Source organism: Artibeus jamaicensis, unplaced genomic scaffold (assembly GCF_021234435.1).
Source record: "Artibeus jamaicensis isolate MK-2021 breed Jamaican fruit bat unplaced genomic scaffold, CSHL_Jam_final scaffold_847, whole genome shotgun sequence".
NCBI lineage: Eukaryota > Metazoa > Chordata > Mammalia > Chiroptera > Phyllostomidae > Artibeus > Artibeus jamaicensis.
In genome coordinates this window covers 19,014,886-19,042,687 of record NW_026522057.1, presented here as the reverse complement: position 1 = coordinate 19,042,687, position 27,802 = coordinate 19,014,886, and the positions used below count along the sequence as shown (strand labels likewise).

At 55.2% G+C, this 27,802-nt stretch overlaps 1 protein-coding gene across 1 annotated transcript in view; it reads right to left on the bottom strand.

Moving 5' to 3' along the window:
* The window catches only part of ECE1 (endothelin converting enzyme 1), a 97,948-nt gene extending 70,808 nt beyond the window's left edge, over positions 1 to 27,140 (bottom strand). The window contains exon 1 of the mRNA XM_037135868.2: positions 26,688 to 27,140. Within this exon, the coding sequence (XP_036991763.2) occupies positions 26,688 to 26,690 (3 nt within the window). The 5' untranslated portion in view covers positions 26,691 to 27,140. The remainder of the gene's footprint in view (positions 1 to 26,687) is intronic.
* Between the last annotated feature and the right edge of the window lie 662 nt (positions 27,141 to 27,802).

Here is a 27,802-nt window from a genome sequence, read left to right as displayed (position 1 = left end):
GGGTTCAACCTGAGCAACAGCAGGGCCTGGGCCGTGGATGTGGTGTCAGTGATGGCATTGGTGGTGCATGCCCTGAACAATGACTTCACTCCAGGCCCTGTGCTTACTGCTTTCTGCTGTAACCACCACAGCAACCCCATGTGAGAGGTGTGAAAGTAGAGGCACAGAGAGGTTAAGCAACCAGTCCAAGGTCACACAGCTGGTGAAAGGATACAACTCAAACCCAGGTCGACCCAACTCTTAGGTAGTTCTGGGCAGGAACACTCACACGGGGACATTCCCAAACCCCTTCCTGGGCCCCTGACCTCCTGGCTCTGTAGCTGCCCAGCCTGGGCTCCTCCTCCCCCTCTGGGGCTTGGCTCCTACTCGGCCCAGCTCAGGAGCCAATTTGCAATTGCACAATTAACAATTAGGAACGACTTCTCTTCCAAGGGAGAGAGGAGCACAAGACTTGGTGACGGACACAGCAGGACTTGTGCTGGAACTCATGAGGTCTGTCCCCAGTCCCATGCCAGGGTGGGGAGGGGCTCCTTTCCTGACACAGCCCAGCCCAGCCAGGAAATCGAGAGGCAGGCAGCCCCTCAGCCTCTGGTCATCCTTTCTCCTGTAAACCCTTCCCACCCGCACACCCTCCCACCGGGAAAACTTCCTGCCTGCCCCAGCCCACGGTTTTCACATGTTCCTTTGACCCCGACAACCACTGGTGCTTGATTCTCTGCCTATTTAGTCAGTGCATCTTCACAGGATCATAGTGAACTGTAAGCAACACTCACTTGCTCAAAACAATTTTTTTTTTTTGCAAGCAACACCAGAGAAGCCCTCTCAACACCAAGCCAAGTACAGGACACGCAGAAGTTGCTTGACCCACACTCTACTCCTTGGCTTGGAGAACTCCCATTCACCCTTCAGAACCCAGGTCAGATGTCATCTCCTCCATGAAGTCCTCCATGTCCTGAGCTGCCCCTTCCGTATGCATCTTTACTAGAATATCCTTCCCGCCTAGCCAGGCACTATGCTAATGCTAAGATTGTTATGTTCAATGTTAAATCTATTAGTAACTGTGCAAGAGACAGTCAATATCCCCATTTAACCAATGGGGGCTGTAAGGCTCAGAGAGGCTGAGAGACTCACCTAAAGTCACAGCTAATAAGTGGCAGGCCTGGGATTTGAACCCAGGTCTGTTCATGCCCCAAGCAAATGATTCTTCAGTTGGGTCAGGCTGTCTCCCCTCTGTGATGGGTCACTTCCACTGACCGCACCTGAATCCTGAGCCAAGCATGGTCCCCAAGCTTTGTGGTTCCCTTACTGATCAGTCCCAGAAGTGAGATGCCAGTCTTCCCCAACCCCATGGTGGCATTCCAGGTCAAAGGTAACCAACTGGCTGGCCCAACCTGTCCGCCAGCCTCCAGGGTGGCCTCACAAGCCCTAAGCACTTGTATCCAGGCAACTCCTGTTTTCTGCATATTCCAGGCCTCGGAGAATCTGCTGTCAACACAGGTAACTTCGGAGAGCCCTGGGCTCAGGAAGGGCGCAGGCTCTGGGGTCCGCTGACTCGGGTGCTGGCTGTGGGACTCTGGGAGCTTGACTTAACCTCTCGGAAGCCTTAGTTGGCTCAGCTGTGAAACGGGAAGAACCTCCTCACCAAGGAGTGATCAGATCTTGAATGTCAAGTGCCTTCCACGTGCCCAACACACAGCCACTCATTCAGCCAATGGATATTGGCTCCCCACCTACTATGTGCCCAACACGGTTTTTGTTGCTGTTCATAGCAGCCAAACAGAATAGCATTTCTGTCCTTAAGAGGTTTTTCAACTCTAAGCATAAACCTCCTAAATTGTTGGTCAATCCCCTCAGCAGTCTTAGGAGACAGTGGGCTTATCTGACCCCACTCCTTCACGTAAATAACCATATACACCTTGGAAACTCCTGTGATCACCAGGAGACATAAACAAGGAAGCCCCACAACAGTGTTTCAATAGTGAGCGAGAAGTGACCTAGCAGTCCCTAGCAGTCTGGATGAACCACAGTTAGAGCTGTGTGTGGAATACTACACAGCACTGAAGATGGACTGGACACAACTCAGACGTGACATGAAGAGAGAAAAGCAAGCTGCCAATGCCTCCTACCTTTAGAGTTTTAAAACTCTTGAGAAATACCATGTATCCTTTGGGAAGGCAAAAATATCTAATAAAATTAGTAACACAGTCAATCAAGAAAGCAGTTTTTTCTGGAAGAGGCGGAGGCAGGGAATGGGATCAGGAAGGGACATGTGTGGGAAACTCAACTGCATTTGCAATGTGTTATTTTTTTGAGCTGGATGGTTGGTTCACCAGTGTTTGTTTTTACTGAACCCTATGCTTTTTATATGTCTGAAATATTCTGCCACACACCAAAAACTGTGTGGGTTTCGCATGCAGACGGACTCGGATGTAAACCCAAGCCTTGTTGCTGTGGCAGCTCTGTTTTGTCCTCCATTAAGTGGGGACCATAACCCCCACCACTAGCTCCCAGGACTCTCCTGAGAATCTGACAAGGCTATGTTTGAAAGGGGCTGGTGCATAGTAGGGCCTGGATCACAGGAGAGGGAGCCTGGCACACACGTGGCGGGGGTGCACACAGTGGGAGCACTGGCACCCAGCAGCTGCTACAGTTCTTGCTGCTGTTGGGGGAATCTCCCAAAAAGAACAGCTGGAGCAGGAAGGCCAGCCCCCAGCCCTCAGATTAAGGGGGGGAAGGTTTACTTGTTCCAAGGCCAGGCTGGCCTTCAGTGAAACTCGTGATGCATCTGGGACTCTGGGGATTGGCCAGTCTTGGTCCCTTGACCAGGAGACATAAAGTCACGGGCCTGGGCTGGCTGGGCTCCCTCCACCGCTGCCCCACCCTCTCATACTCCCTGTCCCCAGCCTTCTTGGGACCCTCCCCTGCCGTGAGCTGGGTGGGAAAGTTGGGCTCCCTCCCTGTCCAATTCTCCTTGTCTCTCCTGAGACCCTACTCCTCATTCTGAAGGTGAAACCTTAGCCACCCAGTAGCCCAACAAATCTGCAGAGTGACTTTAACAGGTCCACGGCTTCAGCAGGGATGGCCGAGGGCCTGGATCCCAGGCATCTGTCTTCTGGTTCACATCCAGGCTCAGGTTGTGACCTCAAGATTCTCGTCTGTGAAGTGAGGACTACAGAGGCCGCCGCCACCTTGCTCTCAAAGTGTGGTGAAGAAAACCTGCAAACAGGGTCTGCAGGGTCTGCAGAAAGGCAGGGCCATCAGGTGGCGCACTGCAGGTGCCCAGGCGCTGACTGCTCTACTGTTACATTTAAATGATTCCTCCCAGCTTTGGCACAACCCAAGTGGCAGTTCTGTCAGGCTCAAAGATGACCCAGGGGAGGGGAAGTGTGTGGGGACAGAGCAGGGCAAGACTTGTGGCAGAAAGTGGGAGCAAGGGGGCCCCCACATGGGCCCTCAGCCACCCAGACCCGATGAAATCACCCTGCTGGCGCAAGCAGAGGAATTTATCAGTGTTCCCGAGGGCCCAAGGGCACGGCTGGGCCCAGCTCGGAGAGGGCAGCAGCCGGGGGTGGGGCCGGCTGTGACATTTGATTTCAGATCAGGACGCATCTGGGGAACATCCTGTCCTTTCCTAACCCTGTCCCACCCCCATTACAAAAGTCAGCGTGGACTAGGGGCGTCCTTGGAGCCGAGGCCCCAGTTCCGTCTCGGCCACCCATGTGAGTCTTTCCGGCGGACATTTCCTGTCTCTGGACTTCAGTCTCTCCACCTGTAAAATGGTCTTACCTGAGGTCTTCTCCATCTGTGAGACCCGCTCCACAAGCCTACAAACCAGAGCCAGCCAGTCTCCCTTCCCTGCGTGAGAAAGAGGCCAAAGCCCTAAGCTGGCTCAAACTGGCCCTCCTCAGCCTGGCCAGTCCCTCGCACGGTGATAAGCTAAAAAGTAAAATAGGGAGGGCCCTGGCCAAGTAGCTCAGTCAGTTGGAGTGTCATCCAGATACACCAAGGTTGCACGTTCAATCCCAGGCCAGAGTATAAGAATCAACCAATGAATGCATAAATAAGTGGAACAACAAATTAATGCTTCTTTCTCTCTCTCTCTCTCCCCCCTCCCTCCCTCCTTCCCTTTCTTCCTCTCTCTCTCTCTAAAATTTTTTTAAAAAGGTCAAAAGAAAAGTAAACCAGAAGGTAACCTACAACAATTAGGAGGTGACTTACGGGGAACCAGGGCCCACACAGAGTTTGCACGGAGAATGTGGAACAGAGGCGGATATAAAGGAATGTTGTCTCGGTTACGTTCTCACCAACTCATCCTTTTGGCAAATCAAATTCTATGGCTTTGGATGGACCTGGCTCTGTATAATTATTCCCAGGGCCCAGTTTCCTCGTCAGCGAAGTACAAACAACTAAAGAGACCAAACAGGTCATTTGTCGTGAAGATGTGGTAAGATGTTTTGTATACACGACTTGGCATATACTAGATGCTCAGTAAATGCTGGCTCCATGCCACCTCCCTGTCCATCTATCAGGGAACCTCCCGCACCAAGCTGGCACCAGGAGGCCCTGCTTGCTGGTTCCCCAGCCCGCCTCAGCCCCCCGCCCGGCCGACAAGCAGCCCGGATGTTTATACTGGCCGGTCAGGGTCCCTGCCTGCCTGGTACAGGCTGAATAAACACACTACGCAGCGCCTGTCTCTTGCCCCCAGGCTGGTCCTCCACGGGCACCGCCACCCACCCCAGGCCCTCTGTTTACAGATTCACCTCTCAGATTATATTAGGGTCTGCTGTGTCCAGCCGATACCTGGCAGGACACTCTAGCCCAGTGCACGATGCTCTCCAGAACAGGGGCGAGGTGGGAGAGGGCCGGGCCCTGCAGTCAACAGTGGTGTGGGCCTGGCCGGCTTCCAGAAGGCTCAGCTTCCCACTCCATAAAATGGGGATGGTAACGACAGAGCCCATTCCCCAGGGGCCTGCGACAATTAAATGGGGTGGTGTGATGAAAGCACCAAGTGCTTGGCTCGTGAAAGGCACTGGAGAATGAAGCTCTTAAAGTGTTTTATTACTGCTTTATGGGTGATTGAGGAGTTTGGCCAAGAAATCAGTGGGCCCTGCGAGCAGGTCCTAAAAATAAGTAATAAAAAATTCTTAGCCAGATCACGCCAAGCACTTGTCATGTACTAGCACCTCACTTCTGCAAAGCAACCCAGGAGATGTGATGCATCATTATCCCCAATTTCGCAGGTGGGAACGACATGGGATTCAGAGAGGCTGAGTCACTTCCGTTGGGTCACACAGCCCATTAGGTGGAGGAGGCATGTGCCTGCTCCAGAGCCTGCACTCAAACCTCCACACTCCCCCATGTGCCTGTAGGGGCCTCACCTGTCCTTCCCTCCCAACCTCCCTTCATTCTGGGGTCCCGCCTCCTCTAGGCCTGAAGATCCTGGGAGCTGCCAGTAGCCCGGGGCCCAGCTGTGTGGCCCCTTCTGTCCATTGCTGGGGGGAGAGTGACCTAATCCTCTAAGATGTCCCTCCTTTGCCCTGGGTCTGAGCCCATGGGATCCTGCTCTTCTCGGACCTCCTGGTTCAGAGAAGCGGGAGGAACTACTGTCCAAGCACCACCTACCCCATGCTGGGTACGGGGGTCATTTCCTTCAGTAACCTTCAGGACTGCCCCGCCATGCTGGAGGGGTCATCGTCCCCGTTTTATAGAATGAGACCCCGAGGTTCCAAGAGGTGAAGGTGCTTGCCCGAGGGTCCCACAGCCAGTGAGGGGCAGCGCCAGGGGCTCAAACCCCAGCCACTGACTCAAAGCCACAAGCCTGGCTTTTCCCAGGCCGCCTCTGTCATCCTGGGGGAGATAAGACATGACACAAACCAGAAATCGCAGGGCCCTGGGGAAGGCCAGATAACAGGCTGGGACATTTACAGAGCGGGGCTCGTCTTCCTGAGAAAGTCTGTGAGCGACTGGCCCAGGAGGAGCTCCCCACGTGGAAGAGCATGTCTGGTGCCCGATGGCCATGCCAAAGACAAGGGTTTGTTGGGGACCCAGGCCGGGGCACGCAAGGTTGACCACAGGAAATGGCCTTCCCTGTATTGCTATGGCCAGTCAGCGCCTTCACAGGGAATCCACATGTAACGAATTATTTTTATTTTTGAGAAGGAAAAACCGAGGCTCAGAAAGGGAAGGGTGCTTCCATAAGACCGTGCGGCTTGGAAGGGGCAGATCTGCTGGACCCCCAAGTCGTAATGAAACAGCGCAGTGTCCCTGGCCACTTCTCATTGGTCTAGTCCTTCTATCTCTCTCCTCTCTCTGGCGCTCTCAGGAGGGCTTCCCCTGGCTCCCCCACCACTGCCCCCACCTGGCTGGAGCAACTCCTGAGGTCAGCATTATTCCATTTTACAGACGAGGAGACTGAGGCTCAGAGAGAGGTCACAGGATAGCTTCCCGGCGAGTCGGACTGGGGACAGGGGTGTGCGTAGGTGAAACCAGGAGACCCAACAGCTCCCCCGAGCCTAGACTGCCACTCCCCTCTGTGAAGACTGGGGACAGGTCAGGGCTGCCCACCTCGGGCCTCCTCACAAATGCTTCCCTCCTGTGACTGTGGCCACCCCGTGAGGAACTCGGTGGCCCTTGGCCAAGGGACCTGGCTGCATGGCTGGCATGGAAACAACAGAAGATGCTCTGAGGACAAAAGATGAATCAGTGTTTCTCACCCGGCTGGTACACAGAGCAGGCCCAGGGCAGGAGCTGGGCTGTGATGGGCCCTCCCCCCACGTGTCCCACCCCAAGGCCTCTGGCCTTGTCACAAAAGAGGCGGTGCCAACTTTGACACAGGAGACAGCAAGGGTGTCATTTTGACCCCAGAAGTCAGAAGCTAGTCTAAATGCTTAGCCAGGTGGGGACAGAGAAGCCCAGAGACAGAGAGAAGAGAAAGGAAAGACAGACAGAGGGACGATCGAAGAATGGAGTCGGTAAGGACAAGCGGGTTCGGATTCAGCAAACATTTCCTGAGCCTGGAAAACGCACCTGGCATCCAGCTGGCACCTTCCCCACACCAGTTTTGTCACCTGGTCCCCTAAACCGTTCCACCCCACAAAAGGTAGAAATAGTAATTCCTGCCCTGGCTGTGTAGCTCAGTGGATTGAGTGCGGGCCTGCAAACCAGAGGATCGCAGTTCGATTCCCAGTCAGGGCACATGCCTAGGTTTCGGGCCAGTTCCTGGTGGGAGATGCATGAGAGGCAACCATACATTGATGTTTCTTTCCCTCTCTTCTTCCCTTAGCCTCTAAAGATAAATAAATAAAATCTTTAAAAAAAATAATAATTCCCGGTACTGAAGACAGAAACTAAGGCTGGGGTCGGGGGGCGATGAGAGCAGCCCGAGGGCACGAGGTCAGGGGGACGGAGGGGGAGAAAAGAGGCGAGGGACAGAGCGCGCCGGCAAACACAGCGAAGGTGTCTGGGCGGAGGGGACAGTGGGGGACCCAAGCTTCAGGGCTCCCAGGACCCTGGGCCCGCAGGCTGTGGGGGCGGAAACCCTCCCTCAACCGCAGGCCAGTGGCTCCTCTTGCCAGCTGTCAGCCAAGGACAGGAGGCTTGTCTCTGTCCTTCCGAGCATCATATGGAATGGGAAAAGCACTGTTCCAAGTTCACATCCCATCCCTGAAGTTCACTTGATGAGTGACCTTGGACAAATCAACTGCCTTTTCTGCGTCTTCTCTTAAAAATGGAAACATAAATTCAAATCCTGCCTCTACCATTAACTAGCTGTGTGATCTTGGGCAAATCACTTAACCTCTCTGACCCTCTATTTTCTCATCTGTAAAATGGGTCAATTAATGGTACCTATATCAGATAAGAATACATAAAAGCATATAGGTTAAGCACTTAGTACATGCCAGGCCCTTGGTATTATTAGCAGGTATTAACATTAACATCCTTTTTATTGGATTGTCAACGGGTCTCAAACAGGGGCCTTTCTATGCCTCTAAGGAGGTGTTGTATATGGTGGGGGGCATTTCTAGTTGCCAAATGACCGGAGAGTACTAGCATTTAATCCTGGGGCCACGGCTGTTAACGCCCTGCGACGTGGGGGACGGTCCTGCAGAACTTTTTACAGTGCTTCTCTCCCAGTGCCCACAGCACCTGCGTTGAGAAGCACTGGCTGCTAACTCCCCGGGTCCCTGACCTTTCCGAGTCCAACAGGAGGCAGCATGGGGCGCTGCGTCTCCCAGGAGAGGTCAGCCTGCTTTCATTCCACCTCTGCCGCCAGCAAGCTGGGAGAACTTGGGAATATCACGTCACCTCCACGGGTCTCAGTGCCCTCATTTGTAAAAAGGGGACATCGATTCGTGCCTTGCGTGACAGCTCGTGCCTTAAACAGGGCAATGATTACAGAGCATTCCTAGCAGGGTAGGAATACTTGGGAAACAGTGGCCACTGCCACCACAGAGCAGGACAAATGGCGCTCCCAGGACAAGTGGGCAGGTGGGCGGGCTGGGTGGACTCCTGAGTTATCAGAACAGCCCCTGCAGGTGAGGACACACCTGTGCCAGTGTAAGCCCAGCTGAGGGACCTGCTTTCCTTCAGCTCCTGGTCCCGGCAGGACTCAGGGAAAGGCAGGCCACTGGGGTCCTAGCACCTTGCTGGTTAGAGCATGAGGTGGGTCTGGGCTGCGAGGGACAATCAGGCGTTGCCTTCTTTCCGAGGTAGAGGCCCGTGGTGGCCTGCAGGGACAGTTCTGGGCTCCTGAGATGGGAGGGAAGAAGGGACAGCCTGGGAACAAACAGGACGCCTCAACAAGGGCTTGTTAATGGCACTTCACAGCTTGCAGCTGGGTGGGGGGTGGACAGAGGGAGGGAGGAAACCAGACATTTACCAAACACCCAACCAGGCACCATAATGCACTGCATTTATTTCATTTTATCCACACAACGACCCTGCAGAGTAGGTGGTTCTGCCCTGGTTTTACAGACGACGAGACTGAAGCTCAGGCAGACTGAATACGACCTGCCCAAGGTCACACAGCTTGGACATAATCATGACTCCTTCTCTCCCCGCGCTTCCTCTCCCCCCACCCTGGCACTGAAACCTCATTCAAAGACCTCAGGCTCAGGCCCTGTTCCCTGTTTAGCCTCATTTCACAATATGTCCCCATGACTCCGCGTTTATTTTAGTCCTTCATATTCCCTTAAACCACAGGGCCTTTGCATACGCTGTCCCCTGTGCCTAGAGCGCTCTTCCCTTCTCACCTAATTCACATCGCCTCTCCTTCGGATCGGAGTTAGAGTGTCCTGTCTGCAGAGAAGCCCTCTCTGACCTCCAACTAGGTCAGACCCCCTCCTTCAGGCACGGCAGCACCAGGTCCCTTATGTGTACAGCATTTGTCACTGCTGCGATTTCATGCTCGTCTGAGAGTATCTGATAAAGGGTTTTCTTACCTCCCCACCCCCCACCCCGCACTCTCCTTACATTGATTACCAGGAATTTATCTGTCACCCACTGCATGCCAGGCACTGTCCAAGGTACCAGAGGGACACTGGGTAACAAGCCAAATGAGGTCTTGACACTCATAGAATGCATTCTCATGGCAGGGAACAGCCGGAGAGGGCACAGCATGTGCAAAGGGGTGGAGGTGGAGAGAAAAGTGAGTTGCACTCTGGGAATGGCAGTTGTCTGGTGGAAGCAGAGAGGACAGGGCAGAGAAAGCCAAACTTGCCCCCAGGGTAACGGGGAGCCAAGGAAGGGTTTCAGGCTGGACTGTGACAGGGTAAGAGGTGTCAGCGAGGAGGAAAAGCTGCAGGGGTGAGGCTGGGGGCGAGGGGGGCAAGGGAGAGGCTTTGCCTTTAGGAGAGTGTTAGACACCCGAGGCCAGTGAAGGCGAGGGGTGGAAAGTAGAAGAGGAGGCAGAATATTGATAGAACTTGGTCAAGGAGGTGTTTCAATGCAACTTTGCACAGGACGCTGGTGCTGAGGTGAGCGGGGCAGGTAAGGTGCAGGTCTCGGAGGCAGGAGGGCAGCAGCAGGGGTGGCCGTCACCGGAGAAGGGCAGCATCGGGGCAAGAGGAGACAGGCGGAGAGCATGGCGAGGACCTTGGGGACCACTCCAACACACAGCTGAGAGAAGGCACAGGACAACCCCAAACTGAGGGACATTCTACAAAATACCCACCCGCCCTGAGAAGCTGTCACAGACCAGCGGAGGCTAAGGAGACATGATGACTGAAGGTAATAAGTGTCCTAGATGGAACGGTGACACATAAGAGGACATTAGCACCAACACTGGAGAAATAGGGGCAGAGTGTGCAGTTTAACTGGGGTGTACCAGTGCTGGTGTCTTAGTTTTGACAGATGCACCATGGTCATGTAAGATGTCACTATCAGGGGAAACTGGGGGAGGAGTATACAAAAACTCGGTATCATTTTGCAACTTTTCCGTAAACCTAAAATTATTCTCAAATAAAAGGCTTATTTTTAAAAAAAAGAGGTTGCAGGAATCTTGCTTCTGGGATTCTTTTAAAAAGAAATGAGGGGGGTTGTCAAGAAGAGGAGTGGGCGGGGCCCAGGGCGAGGTGGGCTTGGATCTGCAGCGGGAGGAACCACCACGTTCCTCAGGGGGCTTAGGGGCAGGGCAGGCCCTGGGGTGCTGAGGTGGGGACCGTTTCCAAAATCGGGGCTCTTCTTACTTCTCCCAAGGCTCTGAGAGAGTAATCTGGTACCCGGGGGCATCTGAGGACACAGCTAACAGCCTTCACTGCAACCTCATTAATTTTCATCTTAAAAAGTCAAGCCAGGCCTGACCAGTGTGGCTCAGTGGGTTGGGCATCACCCCGCAAACCAAAAGGTCACCAGTTCGATTCCTGGTCAGGCAAATGCCCTCATGGCAGGGCAGGTCCCCAGATGGGGGGTGTCAAGAGGCAAGAGGATAGATGTTCTCTTGCTCACTGATGTTTCTCTCTCTCCTTCTCCCTCTCTTCTCCTCTCTCTAAAAAATACATAAAGGCCCTGGCTGGTGTAGCTCAGTGGATTGAGCACGGGCCTGCGAACCAGACAATCGCAGTTCGACTCCCGGTCAGGGCACATGCCTGGGTTGCAGGCCAGTTCCCAGCAGGGGACACACGACAGGCAACCATACACTGATGTTTCTCTCCCTCTCTCCTTCCCTTTCCCTCTAAAGATAAATAAATAAATAAAAGACATTAAAAAAAATACATAAAGTATTTTTAAAGAGTCATGCCGATTTTGCATTCTCCTCCAAACCAGAACTTTTCATTTTACAATTCCCCCTATGTTCCCCAGGGCAAGCTCATGCACTAGTACGAAACATCCAAATATAAAAATTACGCATGAAACCTCAAGGGTGGAAAAGCTGGCCTTGGGAGAGTGGGAGGAGAAAGCGCTGAACACCCCAGAACAGCGGCTAAAGAGAAGGCGGAGAGGAGAGGGGAGCCGAAACCCTCCTGGTCCCTATGACCAGCTAGGCACTGTGCCAGGGGCTCACTTCATTCATTTTCTTTTCAGTTACTTATTCTTTTTACATATAGTTACATGCCTGTGCCTACTACGTGCCAGCACTGTTCTTGGTGGAAATACCAGGGAACTGACAAACAGAAATCCTTGCATGTTAGTGGGAGGAGCCAGAGTAAATGAAACAAGTAAAATGCGGAGTATGTCAGACTGTGGTGAGTGTGCAGGACAAAGACCCAGCAGGGAGGGGGGACAGAACGTGGGAGGGGGATGCTTTTCAGCAGGGTGGCCGGGAAAGCCTCTCTCAGGTGACACCTGAGTCAAGACTCGAAGGCAGACTCATTTCCTTTGTTTTTCGAAGCTGTGAGGGTGATTATTTGCCCTGTTGTACAGATGGGAAAAGTGAGTCTCAAAGAGGTGAAATCATTTAGCTAGAAAACGACAGGGAACCGGGGGGGCGCACAGGGCTGAACGCAGGCCATCAGCTCCTCTCCAGGAAGCGATGGGCAGCCTCTCTGTGCATCCCCCCAGTCCCCAGGCCCTGGCAGACACCACTCATTGACCGAGACCATCACACCTGTCTTCCTTGCTGAAGCCAGATTCCAGGTCCTCGGAGGAGCCAATCAACAGGGCTGGTACAAGTGTCCTGCAGGCAGTTGAAAAGATCACAGGGGACTTAGGAGAAGAGGACTGGGGGTTTGGGGGGGGCACATCTTCCAGGCTACAAGGAGCACTTTGCTACCCCCATACCTTCTTAAGCTGACCAGGTTTAAGAGATGTCAAGGCCTGGCGGGTGTGGCTCAGTTGGTTGGAAGGCCATCCCACAAACCAAAAACGCCACGGGTTCGACTGCCGGTCAGGGCACATGCCTAGGTTTCAGGTTTGGTCCCTGGTTGGGATGCAACCGACCAATGTTTCTCTCTCATACCGACATTTCTCTCTTTCCCTCCCTCTCTCCTTCCCTTCCTCTGGCTCTAAAAAGTCAACAGGCAGGTCCTGGGGTGAGGATTAAAAAGAGAGACAGATGTCAAGGGGCAGAATGGACCTTGATGCCCCACTGAGGGCACTGGGTGGGCAGAGGAAGCAGGCAGGCGGGCTGCTCAGGGGCGTGGACCCCCACACTGGGTCAGCCGGCACTGTTCCACCCAGGGTGATCCCAGGGGCCGTCAGGGCTGCTTTGTTGCATCTGGATGTCCCCCGCCCCCTCCGTGGCCAGAGTACTCTTCCTGGCTGAGAAACTAGTTTGGAGGGGCCAAGAGAGGCTCCCCCAACCTCCACTCCTTTTTCCCTTCTTTCCACATAAAGAGAAACATTCACGGTTGAAGAAATGACTCATTTTCCCTGGAGAGGCCCAGCGCTGGGCCGGGACAGCTCTGGGCCCCGGGAAGGCAGGGCGCACATGGAGGCGAGGGAGGCAGAGACAAGCAGCCAGTGGAACGAGCCTGTCTCTCCTCACCCCACCTCAGGAGTGTCACTGGGTGTCACCCAGCTTCGTGAAAATGAAACCTGATGGTGAAGAAAAATTCCTTTGGACTTTCCCAGAGGATCTTTATGGCTGACTCACTGCTACCTGGGGACAGCAAGAAAACTCACAAATCACCGGGGAGAGAAAATGGGCCTATGGGAAAAATCCTTCCACGGCAGGGTCAGAGGTCACCAGCAGAAATGCCCCCTTGCACTTTGCTCCGGGTCTTGTTCTTCTCCGAATCACCGCGAAATGCACGGGGGTCAGAACGGCTGCAACATGCAGTTTTCTCTGTTAGGTTTTACTTCTCCAGGAGCCAGCACTAACGCATGGAGACGTGTCCCTAGTGACAACAGGAACATTACACCCACCCCAGGACCACCCGCCTGGCACAGGAAAGCCTGTTCTCCGTCCTGACTTTGGCCCTGGGAAGGGCCACTCCCCTGCCGGGCATCTGCAGAGGGCAGACATGCCCCCAAAACCAGGGTCTGTCTGCCCGTGAGGACTTCCTCTCCGGGACAGCGGAGTTACGGTCACAATCAAGGGTGTGAACGCCTGGAGGACAGAACAGGGCCAGCTCCTGATCTGGCTCGGAACTTGCTTCCAACTGTCTGAACCCTCCCAAAAGGGTACCACCTGCTCCCCTCCAGACAGCCCCCCAGACAGGCTTCCAGAGTGACCTTCTCGCCCCCCTTCGCTGGCCTCCGTTCTCTTTGTGGCCGAAAGACAGCCTTTCTGAGCCACAAGCACACCCGCCCTCAACCCCGAAGCAGACGCTCCACAGCATCACAGCTGGGGAGCCTCAGCAAGCCTCACCTTTCTCATCTGTTAAATGGGGATGCAACTGCACCCATCCCTTTGGAGCTGGCTGTAATGAAATCAGTCAGTGCACAGGCTGCTCCCCGCACTGTGGTTCCCGCCTCCTGCTGCACAGAGGGAGAACGTGGGGGCAGGTGTTACAAAGAGCTACACACGTACTCGGGGTCCTGGTACTGTCCTGTCATCAGCCAGCGGCTCGAGGAGATCCTGGCTTCTCCTCGAAGCCATCACCGGCTCTTTCACCTGCCTACCCCATTTCCAGCTTGATGCCCACTTCCCCCCAGTGCAATGGTTCCCACAACAGAGTGCCTTCTCTGGCTTGTCCCGAACTTGCCCCACCCCGACCCAACAGGATATTGGCAGTGGGGGGCTGAGCCAGAAGCACCGAGGGTTTTTCCTGCCCCCTCTCGGCCCTCGTCTTTGTCCCGCCCAACGTTCTCAGCCAATGATAGCTGCTTCCCAGACTCTGCTGCCACAGAGCACGCGGCTCCCTGAGCAAAAATATCCTTCCTGGGGTCAGCGGGAGCTCAGGAGGGGCCACAAGGTGGGAGGCCAGAAAGGGGCATGGAAGGAAGAGGAGAACCCATGTCCTGAGTGCCTAGTTTGTGTCAGGGTGAGAAGGGCTCAGTCCCTGGGGGTACACAGGACCTCAGGGGACTGGCGTGTGTGAGGGGGGGTGCTTGGTCTCCAGGGGAGTCCCCAGAAGTCAGGCCAGGGTTCAGGGTCCAGGGGCAATTCCCAGAGAGAGGAGTTCTAAGGGGACGGCAGGTTTCTGGAACCTGGCAAGAAAAAGGAGGACCTGAACCCCAAAGAAGAGAATGTGGGTTCAGACACAGAGGAGAAGAGGTTCATGACAGAGAGTTATGGGCCATCTTGAATCCCAGAAGAGAATGGCTTAGACCAGTGGAAGGTAGGAGAGGCCTGCCAAGTTACAAGTTCGTTTAATTGAACATCTCAGAGGTCTTATTTGCTCAATGGGGTTAACTGGGAGAAGAAAAAGGAAATCTTAAATGGCAACCAGCAGTGAGGTTTGGAGGACAGGCATCTCTCCGCTTCTGTGGAGACCCCATTGGCAGAGGCCCAGCCTTTGGCCCCGTGTCTCCTTTCTCTCCTGGCAGGGCACCTCCCCACATCCTTGGACGGCTCCCACCGCTGCGCATCGAGGGGCTGTTTGTGCAGGGTGGCTCCAGCCTCCGCCCCCTGCCCCACTTCTGTGGACTCCTTCAAAGCCCAGGGAGGCGCTCAGAGGCCCAGAGGTCACAGGAAAAGAATCTGGAGGTCAGAGCACAGCCCCGCCCTGTTTGATGCTTCCAGACAGAGTCTGTGTAAACCCTCCCTTCCCCTGCAGCTACCAGGCTGTGGCAGGGAGAGGGCAGGGGGCTTGGGGCTGGGAAGCATGAGGAGGGGGTGCAGCCAGTTACCAAGAATCTGGCCCCTGCCTGGGATGGGAGTCCCTGCCACTGACAAGCCATGTGACCTGGCCCACATCGGCTCAGACACCTTTCTGGGCTCTGTTCTCCCGTCAGAGCAGTATGGGCGGGACCCCCGACCCATCCTCATCAGCCACTGAGCCTAGTCCATCCCACCCCTCACTATCTCCGCCTGTTCCTCCCTCACCACTGTCTGCCACCAGCTTCTCCCCCCCCACCCCATCCATCTCTGCTCAGCAGCCAGAGTGAGTTTATTAAAGGGCAAGTCAGGTCCTGCCATCTCCCCTGCTGGCACCCCTTTCACGGCCCAGTGGGCCTTCCACCCTGACAGTTAGAAACGTTTGCCTTTTCTTCCTTTGCAAGCTTCGGTGGGATCTTGGTGAAAAACAAATGAAACCTAATATTTATTGATTTGAAAATACAAGCGCGCGCGCGCGCGCACACACACACACACACACACAGCTTCCCACTGCTCTGGGATGAAGTTCAAATCTCTCACCTGGTCTACATGGCCCCATGGTACCCTCTCCCTGGTGACCTCTCAGCCTCACCTCAGCTCACTCCTGCCCTTGCTTTGTACTCCAACTACACTGAACAAGCTATAGGTCACCTACCTCAGGGCCTTTGCACATGCCATTCCCGTCTCTATAATCTTTTTCTCTCTAGCTTTTTACCTAATTAACTCTTAACCCGTTGTCAGTGCTAATCCCAAGAGGCCCCAAATCCCTTCCGACCCCGTCCCTGCCAGGTGCTGGGCACACAGAAGAGGCGGGGGCTCTGCTCCTGCACAAGCCCACCTGGCAGGAGAGCCCAGCTCCAGGGATGCTGCTCGGCAGGCATGGGTCTCAGTACTCAACGATGCTGCTTGTTTAAACCACTCGGTGAGTTTAGGGCTGTTATTATTCCCCTTTTAGTTATGCAGAAACAGACAATCAAGGAATTTGCTTGAGGTTGCTGAAGTAAATGGCAGAGCTGCAATTCACAGCTAGGCTGGTTGACCCCAGACTTCAAGAGGCAGAGCAGGAAAGAAAGCTCCTGAGAACAGCTGTGGAAGGAGGAACAGGCCTGATGGGTTCCAATGTCCGTGCCGATGTTAGTGACACCGCCCCTGTGAGTGGAGAACTGGGTACGCGTCACTCGTGCTCACAGCGGCTCTTTCCCCTTCAATGTTTGTGGCCACCCTGGGCGGGGGGCTAGTATGTCCACTTCACAGGTGGGCAGCCCGGCCGCAGAGAGGAAATTTTACCTGCTAAAAAAGGGCCTTGACCACAGATAAGTGGCGGATCCAGGGTTCACGTTCAAGTTGATCCCATTGCCCCTGCTCTTAACCCCTGGGCCACGCTGTACAGACAGGAATTAGTGAGCATGTCGGCTCTCCATCCTCGGCCTGCATTTAGTGCCTCTCTGCCCCATTCATCCCACCTAGGCCTCGCACGCACACGCACGCACACGCATGCACATGTAAGCAGCAGTAAGGTGGGCCGACAAATTTCCTCGCCTCCCTGCCTAAACACGTTCACCAGAACTAGAAAGCCACTTCAGTGAAGGCTAGCACACAAGCGTCCTTTCCAGCTCTTCGTGAGGCTCTGAAGGACAGAACTGCAACAGTAATAACGTTAGTAAGAGCTCCCATTTGCTGACGACCCATCATGTGCACCGCCCTATGAGCTTTCCAGCTTTCCGTGAATCATTCTGACTGCTCTTTGCAACACCACCATGAGAAAGGTGTGGCAGTCATTCCACTCCACACATGACAGCATCGAGGCTCCGAGACAGTCGCTGGCTCAAGGCCACCCATCTGGGACTAAGGAGCAGAGCTGGGACTAGAACCCAGGTCTGTCTGGCTCCAAAACACAGATTTTTAACCCGAAGGAGCACTAGATGTGGAGTCCTGCTGCTACCCGCCTGTGTAGGCAAGTCTCTTTCCCTTCCTGAGCAGCTGAGTCCCTGTGAGGATGTTGGTCTTGGTGACGTCGAAGCCCCACCCCCACCCAGCCCTTCTGTGGCTCTGTGAACTTTCTTGCCCACCCCTCCCTCCATCTACCACCGCAGGAGCCCAGAGGGATGCTGTGTAACCACCCACTGACACTCAGGGCAAAGAAAGAAGTCCTGCCTTCTCATGGCTGCCTCCTGCCCCCGATCAGGCCGGGACACCCAGAAACCACAGAGCCACAGGATTCCCTGAAGCTGGTGGTAGGAGCAGCAGTCCGCGGCGCAGGGGGGCTGAGGATCCCTTGTGGCCATCACTTCCTCTGCCCTCACTTCTCAGAGGGGTGTGCGGAAGTGGGGGAGGCAGGCTTTGACTCTGTGCCCTTCCGGCCCCATTTCTCTGGGTCACAGGGCCTGGTGGTGGCAATGTGGTCACTCGGGGAGAATCCTGAACTCGCCCTGGAAGTCTGAGTTCAAGTTTTAACACAAACCTGACTGGCTCCAAAGGTAACTTGTGCCCACCGTGCTCTGCTGCCCGGTTTTGCAGCCTCTGCAATGCCCCGTCACCCTCTCTTACATCGTCTGATGAAGCTGCTAAAATCCCAGATCCTGGAGTGACAGGAGCCTCCTTGCTCTCAGGACAATTGAATGTACTGAGCCCACTCTCACCTGACACCCTTCTCCCTGCCTCACTCCTGCCCCCTACAGTCCACCCTGCACACAGCAGCCAGGACCTTTGTAAAACAAACCCAATGGACTCATCCCCCCACTTAGAGCCCTGCAGAGCCTCCCCATCACCCTTAGAATGGAATGTCAACCTCCCTGGCCCCTCCATGGCCACCTCTTCCTACTCCTTTCCCCTGGCTCCCTCTGTCCAGCCACATCAGCCTCCCTGCCGCCCATCTAACAGCCCACATCCCTCATCCCTGTCTCAGGCCGTCTGCCCTTGCTGTTCCCCTCGGCCCGGAATTCTCTTCTCCCACATCTTTGCACGACGGCCACCTCCTCGGCCTTCAGGTCTCAGCTCTGTCATCACCTCCTTCCTTGCCCACCCATCTCGGGCGGCCCCTCCCCACCTCACAGCTACTCCCCACCACCTCGCTGTTCCTGTCTTTCCTGTCTCTGAAGGCATCTCTGGGTTGGTTTGCCTGTGTTGTCTGATTTCCTTTCCTAGAATGTATCTCCTCGAGACCAAGGATTTTGCTGCCGTATCTGCTTTGGTCCCCACAGTGAGGCTGGACCTCACTGCACCCTTACGACCCTGCAGGTGAGGCTGCTGGAGCTCAGGGAGGTGCAGTGACTTGCCCAAGGTCACAGCGCCAGGAACTGGCAGAATTCATGCCCAGGTGTCAAGACCTCCTCCGTGGAAGGGGTTGCCACACCAGGTGCTCTTGCTGGGGGCTCTCGCCAAGGACGGCGGACTCACAGTGAGGCTCTAGGGGAGGGTTCCAAGAATGAAGAGCTCACTTTCTCAAAGGGCCCTTCCTCGGAGATACGGAACAGGTGGGGCTCATCGGTGGGACAGACACCACCCCAGGGGTGGGGAAGCAGAGAGCAAATGGCTCCCAAATGAGGGGAAGCCCACCAGAAGCTCAGGAAAATGATCAACCTACCCAATATTCTGCAGGAGGGGAAACTGAGGACCGGGGAAGGGAAAGATCCGCAGAAGATCACACAACCTCAGGGGTCACACGGCCTCACAGCCTGGGACCTCCAGGCCCAGCAGGACCTCCTCCCAGCCTCCACAAATGCCAGGTGCAACCCAAAGGCGTGACCCAAAGCCCGGTGTCTAGGCAGAGGGTCCGCCCAGAGCTGCCGGGCCCTGAGGGCAGGGGCAGGGCCCCACAGAGCAGATCTGAAGCATTAAGACAAAGAAAGGAATCAAATTCCTTCCTTCTTTCAAAAACATTCATCCAGGGCTTCCTCTAGCATTGGCGCTGTGATCTGGTGATTGGGCAAAGAGGTAAACAACACACCCTGAACACGCACCACCCTCCCAATCAAGAGGCAGTTTCTGTGAAGTTAAACACACAGGACCCTCTGGCCCAGCAACTCCACTCCTCAGTATGTGCTCAAGAGAAATGGGTGCTTGGGTCCACAAAGAGACACGCAAGAGTGTCACAGCAGCCCAGACACCGGCACATACGTCCGCCCAGTGGGTACACGGCAGCCTGAGAAAGGAGCAGATGCAGCACGGGTGAGCTACAGAATATTCAGGGTTGGCTGAAGCCAAAGTAAACCAGACCAAGCGTACATGGATTCACGCGGATCCAGGTCAAAACCAGGGAAAACTAGAGTCACAAAGCAGGTCAGAGACCACTGGGGAGGGGGACTCACAGACGGGGGCCCATGGAAACTCTGGGGAGGTGAAAATGTTCTATTTTTTGACCGAGGTGGTGGTACATTTGCAAAAATTGAGCTATACAAGGTATGTGCATCTCACGTAAGTAAACTATACCACAGTTTTTTAAAAGGCGCCGTCCTGCTCTCAGGAAGCGCAGAGAGAGGCAGAAGAGCGTGGGCTGTGGTTCTTGCTGCCATGCTGATGAGAGAGGCAGAGGCTCCTTGAGCCCCCTGTGTGCGGGGATGGAGCTGGGTTCTTCTGAAACAGCACCTGGTTAAGCTCTTCCAACTACGTACAAAATAGGCCCCAATAGCTCCAACTCAGAGATGAGAAAAACAAAGCTCAGACAGGTGATAATGGACTTGTCCAGAGTGCCCTGGCAAACCACAGTGCAGCTGGGTTGGAGCCCGGGCCCACTGGTCTCCAAGGCCCACTTCTGCTGTCCGGGCAGCCCTGCCTCGCTGCCCTCCCCTCCCCACACCTCCAGGGTACCCGTCCCCGCCCCACGCCCCCTCCTCTGCCAGCTGGAGGAAATGACTCTTGGATTGGACTCTGTGCTTCTGTGAAAGTTGCTTAGGAAATGCATCCTTCCTCTGCTTTCCACCTCCTCCACCCTCCCTCACCACGTCATGGCCTGCCATGCGTCCCTGAGGTCATTTCGGCCCTGGACCTCTGCCCAGTAAAAAGCAACCCCAGAGGCTGGGCAGCTGTGTGTGTGTGGGGGGGGGGGGACCAAGGGGCTTCCTCAAACCCTGGGCTCCCCTCACTCAGCCTGTGGCCCCTGAGTACCGGGAGGACTTGAGGTTACAGTCCCCACCCTTGGCTCCAGTTCCCAAGTGACGCAACGCAGTATCCGGATTCAGGGAATCATAAAATGTTTATCTGAAACAACCACGACCACCATGCATTCAGTTCTTATCCTGGGCCCAGAACTCCGTCGAGAGCCATCCCATTAATCCTCACCAACCGCCCTCCAGAGCAGGTACCATTAGGGTCTCACTTTACAGATGAAGAAACCGCAGCTTAGAGGGGGTCAGTGACTTGCCCGAGGCCCCACAGTGAGGGAGCGGCAGAGCTGGCACTCAAACCCAGGCCTGGCCAACTGCCAGTCCAAGCTCTGAGCCAGAGGATTATGCTGGAACTCGTACATGCCATGGCTGAAAAGGCCCCTGAAGTCAGTCTGTCCCAGAGGAGAAAACTGGGCCCAGCAAGGGAGAATGCCTTGCTCAGAGCCACACGAAACATTCAAGCCAGGGCCTGGGCTGGATACTAGATCCCCACCCCGGGCGTTGCTTCCAGCCACCAGATCACAGCCCCGGAGCAGGAGCAGGCCACGTGCACCTGGATGGGCAGCGAGTGGGAGGCAGGCAGGGAGCAGGAGGCTCTGGTTCCCGGCTGAGGTAAATATTGACATGTCGGTGTTTACACTGTAACCCTACTCCTCCTGGCTGTCACCCACCCCGCCCTCCAGCCTTCCTCTCCCAGGAGGCGAGGAACGCAAGGGCAGGAGGATGGGGGAGAGGAGGAGACTCCTGCCCCAGGACGCTCCTCCTGCTCACAGGGGCAAGTGTTCAGATAGTCTGGGGCAGCTCCAGTCGGGGCCACTGCAGACTTGCCTTCAGACAGCCAGAAGCTGGGGACACGGGGTCAGGGCTGGGAGTCACAGGCTTGGGTTTAAGTCCCAGCTCTGCCACTAACTGGCAGCGGGAGGCAGGAAGAGTGGGTGACCGGGGAGCAGAGGGCCTTCCTGTCAGGTGCGGTATGAAGGTGAGAGACAACGATCAGCATTTCAGCCTGGCCCGAGTGGGGCCGCAGTCGGCAACCAAGGCCTTTGGCCTAATTGACTCATCCCCCTTCATCCTTGTCCCCAGGGCCTTTTCCCAGGAAGGCAGGGTTCCTGATATATGGAGTGGCAGCTTGGGACTGAACTAGAATCCTAAGGAATCAGGGGCCACTGCCTAGCTCCAGTCCCCAGTTCCCTAAGTGATCGCTGAGACTCTGCTTTTACAACTACAATGGGGAAAAACCCACTTTTCTGGGGTCGGTGTGAAGATTGAAAAGGTTACATTTAAGTGCCAGGCAAATGCTGGATGCTCATTTCGCCCCTCGGCCCTCCCGCCTGTGAAGTGGAGGACTTGAACTCGATAGTTATGAATCCCCTTTTAACACAAGCACTCTGTGGTTTCAAGAAGATGGAGCAGCCAGGCCCACCTCCCCGTCTCTGGGTCCTGAAGTTAGATGGTCCCTCAGATAATTTCCTGAATATTCTCCAGAAACGTGGCCCCTCAGAAGCCTCAGGAGTCCTGAGGGGGCCCAGACAGGCCTGCAGATGTCCCAGCCACCCCAGCCCTCAGGGGTCAGGAAAGGACAGACCCCCCAGACCCCCGACGGCAGGTTCAATCAGCACAGCTTGTTCATTAAACTTTGTCCCACAGACTATAACTCTTTAAAGGACAGGAGAATGTCTCCTTATTTTAACCTCTCCAAGGCTTGGCTCCTAGGAAACATTCCAGTCCACTAACTGAAGCTCAAATGCCACCTCTTCTGGGAAGTCTTCCCTGATACATACCCACAGCCAGGGTGACTCTGGAGCTGCATCCTCACGGGGCACTTCCCATTTTCTACCTTGTTCAGAGGCATTTGGGAACTTGGCTTTCCTCCTTTAACAGACTGGAGTTCCCTGAGGCGCAGGGCCCTGCCGTCTGTCCGTGTGAAAGGACGCAGGGAAGACGGTCCACAGGGAAAGGAGCTTTGTGGGGGGGAACAGGGCCCCTCTTCTCCACTGCCCACTGTGGGCCGCAGGATGGGGGTGTGGTGTGGGGTGGAGAGGACTGTGACAAGAGGGCAGGCCACAGTTGTCTCTCCCAGGGCCACTCCAGCGGCCTCTTAGCTGGTTTCCCAGCCTCGGGCACCTCCCCCCACCCCCATTCTCCACAAAGCAGCCTGGGCGACCATCTCAAAATGTACATCTGCTGTGTATCACCCTTCCCTCTGAGTGCGAGAGGCTCTCCAGAGCCCTCGGGATGAAGTCCCAAATCTTTTTTAAAAGAATTTATTTATTTTTAGAGAGAGGGAAAGGGAGGGAGAAAGAGGGAGATAAAAACATCTATGTGAGAGAGAAACATCCATCAGTTGCCTCTCATACGCTCCTGGGTGGGAGAAAGAATTCTCCACCCAGGCCGTACCCTCACTGGTGGTGAACTGGTGGTGAACTGGTGACTTTTAGCTTTGCAGACCGATGCCCAACCCACAGAGCCATACCTGTCAGGGCCGGAGGCCCAGATCTTTAAGAAGAGTCCCCCTGCATGCGCCTGCCCCTGGCCACCCCCTAAGCATTGTGTTCAGGGCCTTCAGATGAGTTAATTCTCAAACGCACCGTATTTTGCCTCATCTTGCCCATAACTGCCTCTTCTCCCTGGAATGCTCTCCAGGTCCCACTCATTCCTTAGGCCACAGCTTCAATGTCGAGTCCTCAGGGAGCCTCTTCTGCTCCCCTGGCCAGGCTTCCCTATCTGCTCCATAGCACCCTGCATGTCTCCTTGGTAACAGCAATTGCATTTGTAATTTCCTGCTCCCTACTGCCCATCTGCCAGACTGTGGGACACAGACCTACCCATCTCTCTCACACTGACCGCAGCCCCAAAGCCTGGTATGATGCCCAGCAAATTTGCTTGGTGAATGAATGAGCGGATGGATGGAGGGAGGGAGGGAGGGATGGATGGATGGATGGATGGATGGATGGATGGATGGAGCACTTCAACTCTAGCTGGTGTGCTTACCTCGTTAACTGAAAGGGAAAAAATTGAGAGGAAACACAAGAAGTCGTAAACAGTTGCTACTGGTTCTTGTCTCACTACAGACATCAAAGTGTGGACTTTAGCCAAGCTGGTTATCTCGGCTAATGCCTGAAACTTTCTGCCAAACCCACGCGGTAGCCTTCTTACCCCTCAAATCATGTTCCTCCCTGATAAGACCTGGTCTCTCCAATTCTTTCTGGGAAACAATGTGTTTATCGTTAACAAAAGTTGACAACATGCCTGTTTACCAAAAATTGTAGCGATGCAAGGAAACATGTAAGTAACCCAGTTAGTTACCAGCACGACAAGGGAAAAGTCCTCCTGTGCTCTGGGAACCCCAGGCAGGCTTCCGGAGAAGGGAGCAAACCCGCCCCACCTGGTAGGAAAGCAAGTAGGTGGTCCACCCAGGACTCAAATCTAGGCACCGGACCATGTTCTCAGCTCAGCCTCTTACAGTGAAGATGATTCCCTCCCCTCAGCGGCAGCTTTAAGCTCAGTCCTTAGCTTGGAACGTGAAGGAACATTCTCAAGGTGCCACAACAGTAGACTAGAAACACTGGGTTGAGCCTCTTTCCCCCCCAACCTGTCTCCTGGTAACCCCCCAAAGACCTGGCTGCTCTGGCACTATCTTGCTGTGTGACCCTGGGCAATCTCCTTCACCTCTCTGCGCCTGCCGAGTGGCATGAGGATAACTGGAGACAGAAGACAGAAAAAGCCTGCTCAGAACCCTCATCCCAAGCCTGCACTGGACGGGCAAGGGGTGGGGATTCCACTTGAGGCCTTTAAGAACAGTGCTGACTACCTGCCAAGGGGTTAGAGACCTGGGTGGGGAGCTGGGGACCATCAGGGAGATGCAGCCAGGACAACAGGAAACAGCACACACACTCTCCAACTGAATCCTGTTAGAAACCCGGGGGCCAGGGGAAACTTGGCCGCTGGAGAGGAGGGAATGCTGGGTTTATTTAAACCCCATGGAACAGGAGAGCCGAGGAATAAACACGTTAGCGGCCCTGAGTCACCCCCACCTTAGGAATGAGCACAAGGACTAGTGTTTAAGGGAAACCAAAACGATGGGGGTGGGGAGGGGGCGGCCCGACATCAGCCTCCACCCCACCCGCAGGCTGGTTGACAATCCATAGTGCAGCTCCACCCCCTCAGCCAGCCTAAGCCTTGGACTCTCTGGGCCCAGCAATTTCCCTTGCCCACTTTCTCCTCTTCCCTGGCTCTCGTGCCCAGGTGCCAGGTAAGCCCCACTCTGCCTGTCCGGGAGCATTTCCTGTGCTCTCACACCTCTGGTCCTCTGCTCCCACGGGTCTTCCTACCTCGATGATCTTTCCATTCAGATGTCACCTGCTCAGTGAAGCTTTCTCTCATCTCTCTGGCCGGGAGGGATCCCCGGCCTGGCATGATGTCTTTACTCTCCCAAAGATACGTCACCTCGCCTGAGCATCTGTGCAGATATGGACCGATAGAAGCTTCCTGAACATGGTGTTCATGACAGTTTTTCTCCTCCCTAGCACAGGGCTTAGCCTATCATGTACCATCAAATATTCCATAAACCTTTGCTGAATGATGGACAAATGAATAATTCTGTTAGTATCACTGTCTGCTTTTTCTCCCTAATACATGATAAACTTCAATCCTTTTTCCGGATTAGCACATCGGTTAGATGTCAGGCAGAACTCTCAATTTGAGGTTTAAAGCTGTACAAGAAAGAAACCTAAGCTGAATTTGAGCAAAGCCCTCTCACCGGGTTACCTCACCAAATCCCCACACCAGCCCTGTGAGCTGAGACTCGCCTCACTTCACCAATAAGGAAACTCAGAGGTGAGGATAAAACTTGTGGGGAAGTGGAGGAGCTGGAATTTGAACCCAAATCTGTTTGATGCCAAAGCCTGGGGTCTTCCTGATAGGCTCAGGGGGAGTCTGAGGTTGTAAGGCTCTGAAAAATGTCACTGAGGCAAGGTGACCTCTCTTTGGTGGGGGCGTTTAAGGAGGAAAAACTTTTCTTTCTGACCAACAAGTCAGGCCAGGCTTGGAGGCAGAGTAGACAACATGACCTCAAAGTCTCACCCCCTTTTACTGCCCATATGCTGAGACATGAAGTCAAGTGCCAGTCCACAGGGAGGGAGCTCTGCCCCTGAAACGGTCCAAGCAGAGCATTCCTGGGGAGAGGTTCCTGCCCGGGGAGGTTGGCTGGATCCAAGATGAGCTCTAAGCACCTTTGGGTGTGGAGTCAAGCCATAATTTCATTATTACTGACTCTGCAGAGGCAAGTTGAGGTGGAGGGGGAGGCGGATGCTAGTTGGGGAGGAGGAAAGGGGTGTTGTAAGGGGACCCCAGCTCTGGGCAGAGCAGGAGTTGGCCCTGATGAGTCACTGCTGGATTCTTCACGTCTGCAGGGGGTCCCATTGTGCCCCCACCTGGGCCCCCTCAGGCTTGGCAGTTCTGCCACAGAGAAGTGGTGGCTGTAACCCTCAGTCTGGCAGCCACCATCATCACTGGTACATGCCCACTTCAGGCCCTGCATGGTGACTTGTGCCCACTTTACAGGGCGCGGAGAGAATCAGAGAGGCCTGTCCATGGGGAAGGAAACCAAAGACAAGTCAGTAGGTGGCCTTGGCCCCCATGACGGAGAGCCAATCATCAGACCCTAGAGAAGTGACTGGAAGGTCTTGGCTTTCCTTCCAGACACAGGCCTCTCCCTAAAACAGCCCCAAAAAGCCCAGGCTGGACCAAATGGGTTTCTCCCCTGGGGCTTCAGAACCACCACCACCACCCTAAAACTGCCTCCCCAGCTCCCTTCTCCCTGATGCCATCGCCTCCCTCCTCCTCTGAGGACCCATCACTGGCAGATGCTGGGAAGACCAGATTGCTGGGCGCAGGGTTCCCAAGAGTCCCCTGGTCTCCGCCGACAACAAACCTGGCTGCCCAGCCTCCACTCTCCACCTCCTTCGGCCTTAGCAGGATCGGCAGTTCCAGAGGGTCCCAACCTACCCCTCCGAACGCATTTGGTACGGCCACCCACGATGCCCCGTGCCGAGCCTCAGGCCCAGACCCACCCGGAGTCCCGAGAAACTCAGGTCCAACTGGATCCAGACTCTTCGGAATTACCCCCGACCCCCGCTCCAAACCCAACTGGATAACCGAGGTCTCCAAGCCTAGCCGGGTCCAGGAGCTTCCAGACGTCCCAAACCAGAACTGCAACCGAACGGATTCGGTCTCCCCAAGCCCTCCACGTCCCACCGGGTCCAAGCTCGGCGTGGCCGCCCCCGACGGAACCAAGCGCGGCGCCGCCCAGAGAGTCGAGCCCTGCCTGCGCGCCCCCAGACTCCACGCCTTCTCAGAGGTACAGCCGGCTCTCAGGCCCCCAAGAACCAGGCCGGCCCCTGGCCCCACATCGGGCACCGTCGAGGATGGACCGTCACCGCACTCACCATAGCGCGCGCTCCGCTCCCTGTGGCCTCCGGCTCCCGGCCGCGTACCCCGACTGCGCTGCTGGCTGGCCCGGGTGGCGCGCTCGGCTCCCCGCGGACGAGCTCCGCTCGGGCGCCCAGTCTTGGGGAGGGGGGCGGACCCGGCCAGGGGCCAATAGCGGGGCGCGGGGCCCTGGCCGCGAAGCCAATCACACCCAGAGGCCGGCCCCCCTCCACCCCCTTCCCCGCCGCCGGCTCTTTAACCCTTGGCTCGCCGGTGTGGCCGAGCGGCTGGCGGACCCCAGAGCGCAGGAGCTCGCCGGGGCTCGGACTTCCGGGTGCCGGTTCCAGACCTCGCCGAGACCCGCGCCGGGGAAAGGCGGAGCCCGGGGAGCGGCTCGTAGGTGCAGGGTGCGCGGCACCGGGAGCCTCGGCGACCTTTGTCTCCTGCCTGGCGCCTGCACAGGAGTGTGACCCAGTGCGCTGCAGCTGTATGTGTGTAAGAGGGGAGGAGAAAGGAGAGGAGAGGAGAAACAGCAAAAGCGGGGGAGGGATGGATCCCGCGTTCCTGAATGTTTATGTGACGGAAAGGCGGAGACTGACTATATTTGGGGATTGTTATTGCGTGCTTCCGTGTGTGTGTGTGTGTGTGTGTGTGTGTGTGTGTGTGTGAGAAAGGGGTTGAGAGAAGGGGGTGGGAGGGAAGCAGAGAGAAGGACCAATGACTGGCTGTGCATATGCATTTGTATGTGCAGGGGAGAAACAGCATGCATGTTGTGAAGCGTTTTGAGTGACAGAGGAAGGCACAGGAAAAATGGGTGTAGATGTATTTGTATGATGTGTGAGCTGTGCGTTTGGGGCCTGTTGCACGCGCATGTCGGTGTGGTAGAAAGAGACTGTCTCTGCTGTAAACAGGCAGAGACCAAATCCTGGTGTCCTGTGTGCGTGAGTAGATGTGCACATTTGGTACACTGTGTGTGCTGCCCAGTTTGCAAGGAAGAGAGACGAAAATGTTGTGTGTAGTGAAAGTGTGTGTACTTGTGTTTCTTTGTGGTCAACTATATTTGTGTTGTGTTGAGAAGGAGAAACTGATGTGTAGGGGTGTAATAAAGATTGTTCAGAAGAGGCAGAGGCAT